Consider the following 5,164-nt stretch of genomic DNA (forward strand, 5'->3'; position numbering starts at 1 on the left):
CATATGACAGTTAGCGGAAGCTAGAGATTAAGGTTTATAAAATTGTAAATATGGATATTTTTCTTACACAAACGCATCGCTTCGGGAGGCCGTGTGGACTTTTTTTTATAATGAATTGGTTGAATTTTTTGGACTTCAAATTTTGGGCTACCATCCACTCCCATTATAAAGCTTGGAAGAGCCAGGATGTTTTTTAATATAACTCCGATTGTATTCGTCTGAAAGAAGAAAGTAATATACATCTAGGATGGCTTGAGGGTAAGTAAATCATGGGGTAATTTCATTTTTGGGTGAACTAACCCTTTAAGAGTCATGTCGAGGGGATATCGTGTTGTCACGATTCTCCCGCTTTCAAAACCAGGCATTTCAGAGGAGTAGAAAATAATCATTCATATTTAAACTGAGGAGTAAGTGTTGAAATTTAATACTTGCAGTACGTTTTATTGCAGAGAAACCTTTCATTTGCATAAACATCGAGAACATTTTGAGTCTCCATTTTATGACACCTTATTATAACAGACAGCACAATTCTACTTATCCTACATAGTTACACATCAAACATGAATTTAAATTATATATATACATTTGGTTGTTTATCATGTCGAGGGGATATCGTGTTGTCACGATTCTCCCGCTTTCAAAACCAGGCATTTCAGAGGAGTAGAAAATAATCATTCATATTTAAACTGAGGAGTAAGTGTTGAAATTTAATACTTGCAGTACGTTTTATTGCAGAGAAACCTTTCATTTGCATAAACATTGAGAACATTTTGAGTCTCCATTTTATGACACCTTATTATAACAGACAGCACAATTCTACTTATCCTACATAGTTACACATCAAACATGAATTTAAATTATATATATACATTTGGTTGTTTCGTTTAAGGAAATTATCAATGCAGATAATAATTGGAGTCATTTAAAAAAAAGATTTCTCACTGATAGCAACTGCATCCCTAAACGCAAACATAATTAATAAACAAAATAATTTCATTCATCACTCCTACTGCATTTAGGAGTCCTCTTCCTCCAACCTCCACCAGTGTTGTTCTGAACTCATTCACCAGTGCTGCATCCACTGGAACCATCATTCCTCTTAGCAAATGACCAAAACATGATTTCTGGACTACATGTTAATTTCCTGAAGGAGGAATCCTCTAATGCAGGGTTCCTCAAATCTTGCCCTGGAGGACCAATGCGCCGCAGAGTTTAGCTCCAACCCTGATCAAACTCAGCTACCTGTGATTTTCTAATGATCCTGAAGACATTGATTAGCATGCTCAGGTGTGTTTGATTAGGGTTAGAGCTAAACTCTGCAGGAAAGTGGATCCTGTGGGCCAGATTTGAGGATCCCTGCTCTAATGTAACCTACAGAAGTCAGAGACAGGATTATCAATAGCCGAGTTTCCATCCAAAGTTACAAACTTAACTCCAAAATTGGAATATCGCATAAACCATATGTGAATAAGCATACACCATCCAACCAGTCAAAGGGAAACAATTGTCACTTCCTGATAAACTGGCACTAAATATCACTAAGAAAAGTGGGAGAAGCCACTACATATAATAATTTTCATCTAAAAAAAATATTACTTGTGCCTCAGAGCAAGCAAACGAAACACAATAAATGCGGTCAGTGCTTTCAGAAATACTTTGACGAACAGTAGTGGGGGTGGGTGGAGATCGCCAATGCTAAAGTGCCCTGTTGGTCCAATGTAGGTGCCCCTGGACTGCGAGTTCTGCTAGAGGGGGCCCAAAACTTTTAGGCAAATTTGCTTTAAGGCAAAAGTATAAAAAGATGAAGAATGGACATAAAATGATTTATTACTTGTGATGAAGAGGATGGAGTCTTGTAGGAATGTCACCTGTTCCGACGAGTACAATCCCACAATTAAATGGTCATGTAAACAGCCTAACCAAAATAATCATATTAAAGCAGAAAAAAAATCAACTTTGGGCCACATTCACCTGTGGTGTGAACGTAGTTTTGATTTCACACAGATACATATTTTCTGGTGACATTTGAAATTAAATCTCTTTCCACAAAAAGAAGAATAGGTTCTCTTTAATATTTGACTTTTCATATGTATCTGCAAGTGTGAATGCAAAATAATTTTTTGTTACTCCGATCACAATTAAAAAACCTTCCCCCAGAGTGAATGTGCTAGTGATTTTTGAAATTGCTCCTTTTCGTAAACATCTTGTCAAACTCAGAACATTGAAGTTTTTTGTCCAGAATGAGTTTGCGAATGACCTTTCAGGTCTCTATTATTTGTGAAACTCTTTTCACACTGAAGACATTTGTAAGGTCTCTCCCCAGTGTGAAGCCTCGTGTGAACCTCAAGATTTCCTTTAAGCGCAAAACTTTTTCCACACTGAAGGCAAGTGAAAGGCTTCTCTCCGGTGTGAAGCCTCAAGTGAATGTTAAGGTTACCTTTTAGTGTGAAACACTTTCCACACTGAAGGCAGGTGAAAGGCTTCTCTCCAGTGTGAACTCTTCTATGAGCCTCAAGGTTTCCTTTGTTTTCGCAGTTTTTTCCACACTCATGGCATATGAAAGGCTTCTCTCCAATGTGAATTTTTACATGATTCTTCAAATGTTTCTTGTCTGTGAAACTCTTTCCACACTGATGACATATAAAACGGTTCTCTCTTGAGTGAATCCTCGTATGTTTATTAAGGGCTACTGAAAATTTGAAAGTCTTTCCACACTGGCCACAAACAAACGGCTTCTCTCTGGTGTGAGTTCTCCTGTGGTCATCAAGGGCTCCTTTCTGTTTAAAACTCTTTCCACACTGTTGGCATGTGAAAGGTGTCTCTCCAGTATGAATTATCATGTGGCGTTTAAGGCTTCCTTTTTGAGTGAAACATTTTCCACACTGTTGGCAGGTGAATGGGCTTTCTCTAGTGTGAATTCTCATATGGACTTTCAGGTTTCCATTTCGACTGAAACTTTTTCCACACTGTTGGCAGGTGAAGGGGCTTTCTCCACTGTGAACTCTCATGTGGACTTTAATACTTCCTTTTTGAGTGAAACTCCTTCCACAATGCTGGCAAATATAAGGCTTCTCTCCTGTGTGAATTCTCATGTGGACTTTAAGGTTTCTATGTTGATTAAAACTCTTCCCACACTGTTGGCAGGTGAAATTATATTTAATTGTAGTCATTCGAGCTCTTTTTCGAGTAGCCTTTTCAGTCTGTGAGCAACTTAAAGATTTTTCTCCAGTCATGAAATCATGATGTTTCTCATACTGATTTTTATCTTCCTTTTGATTCAGTTCTTGACTCTCTTCTTTCAGTACCACCAGGTCTATAGCAAAAAAAAAACAAAAAGGTAGATAACCCGAGTTTAATGGCACAAAACAACATATATCCAAACATTTACACTTGTAAAGTACTAAACCCAACAACAGGTATGCTAGATGATTTGTAAGATGCCTCATCATACGCAAGTATTGAGTACCACAGGGCTCAGTATTAGGTCCTGTGCTTTTCTCCTTGAGGGAAAATATCATTGGATTTAACTTATGCCAATGATACTTTTATATTCCCTCCACACTTGAAACATTCTAAGTTGGCAGAGTGTTTTAATTAAGAAGATATTTATCAGAAATGGGATGCTAGTAATTTTCTTCTATTAAATTTAGGCAAGTCAGAGGTATTAAATATTGATACAAATACCACAACGATTCTAAACCTTGATGTTTGTACTGTTGTAAGGTTTTTATAGATATTAACTTATGTGTTGTGTTTCATCAGTCAGTCCTTTGATATTCACATTTACAACATTTGTAAAACAATCTTCTTCCACCTTTAACATATTGCAGGGTCAATAAAATAGCACTACACTGATTACCTGTTTCCTATCAATTTTAAAATTATGCCAACTACACACAAAGCTTTGAATGGCCTAGCTCAGGGGTGACCAATCCTGTTCCTGGAGCGCTACCAACCTGCAGAGTTCACTTCCAACCCTGATCAAACACACCTGTCTGTATATGGGCCATTCTACAGAATTGGTCCAAACTGCTGTCCACAACTAAAAACACATTTAAAAAGCTTTTAATTATTCAAATCTTAGATGTTTACTAAGATCAGTTCAGAAGACGGGAAATAAAGTGCGCACATCCGTAATAAAACGTCCCTCACATGGCTCCGAGGGGTGAATAAAGGCCTCCTGTAGCAAATTCATGTGTTTTTGTTAGAAAAATATCTATATTTCACATGTAATAAACACTTTTCTATCACTTTTCTTCTATCGGTCATACGCGGAAGGCTTTCAGGCGGATGACATAGTACGTCGGCGTTGCGTGATCAGTGACGAGTGCGGAGAGAGAACAAAACCAATCGCCGTTCACGAATTAAAAGCACAAAACGAGGATTTGTAAAGAAAAAATGTCAGAGTATTTCGATATAAGCCAAGTGGAGACTGGTTTTCCTTTGCTAAAGTAAGGAAACTTGGTTTCCTTTGCTCCTGCATTTCTCAGAGGAGCGCGCACACGACACATATATCCTAAAACAAACAACAACAAAAAACCTACTATAGGGCTCAAAACAGAACTTTAATAACACAAAAGTAAATAAATTGTAATTATATTGTATTATTTACAAATTACAATTGTAGCACTAGACAGTTACCTATGGCTATGATTTTATTAATACAGTTGTCCGATTGATTTTAGTCTCAAGCATTTAGATATCAAGCAAAAGAAAACTAAGCAGTTTTACTACGATAAAACCATGGTAAATTTTTTGTTAGGGTTGTGCTGTCCAGGGCCGCATTAACCACTGGGCTAGGAGGGGCTGAAGCCCCTGGGCCAGAGCAAGGAGGGGGCTGTGATTGGCTGTGGAGTAGCTTGACGGACATCGGTAGCGCCGATCGCCAAAGCCCCACCATGCCCCTCACTTTTTAGCGCTATTATTGAGTGTTTTTCCATAAATTCGAATTTTGTTTACCAATCAAATGCATTTATTATATATTTTACTTTTGAACAAACTGTGCACATAGCCTATCTATCAGGTGATTGCTGCGCCTAATGCCTGCATTTACCTCTCTTCACTTCATTCTGGTGTAATCTAGAAATGGTCACGCAAAGAACAATCTTCGATAAGTAAAAATGTCAACTATTCTAAAAAAAAAATAAAAAAAAAAATAAAAAAT

At 37.4% G+C, this 5,164-nt stretch overlaps 1 protein-coding gene across 2 annotated transcripts in view; it reads right to left on the bottom strand.

Annotated features, from left to right (window-relative positions):
* Window positions 1-1,615: 1,615 nt before the first annotated feature.
* LOC107554754 (gastrula zinc finger protein XlCGF57.1-like) overlaps window positions 1,616-5,164 on the bottom strand; it is a 23,221-nt gene continuing 19,672 nt past the window's right edge. For both annotated transcript variants that reach the window (XM_016237355.1, XM_016237356.1), the window contains one exon: window positions 1,616-3,313. In XM_016237355.1, coding sequence (XP_016092841.1) covers window positions 2,214-3,313 — 1,100 coding nt within the window. In that variant the 3' untranslated portion in view covers window positions 1,616-2,213. The remainder of the gene's footprint in view (window positions 3,314-5,164) is intronic.

Source organism: Sinocyclocheilus grahami, unplaced genomic scaffold, assembly GCF_001515645.1.
Source record: "Sinocyclocheilus grahami isolate Dianchi unplaced genomic scaffold, SAMN03320097.WGS_v1.1 scaffold512.1, whole genome shotgun sequence".
NCBI classification, from domain to species: Eukaryota; Metazoa; Chordata; class Actinopteri; order Cypriniformes; family Cyprinidae; genus Sinocyclocheilus; species Sinocyclocheilus grahami.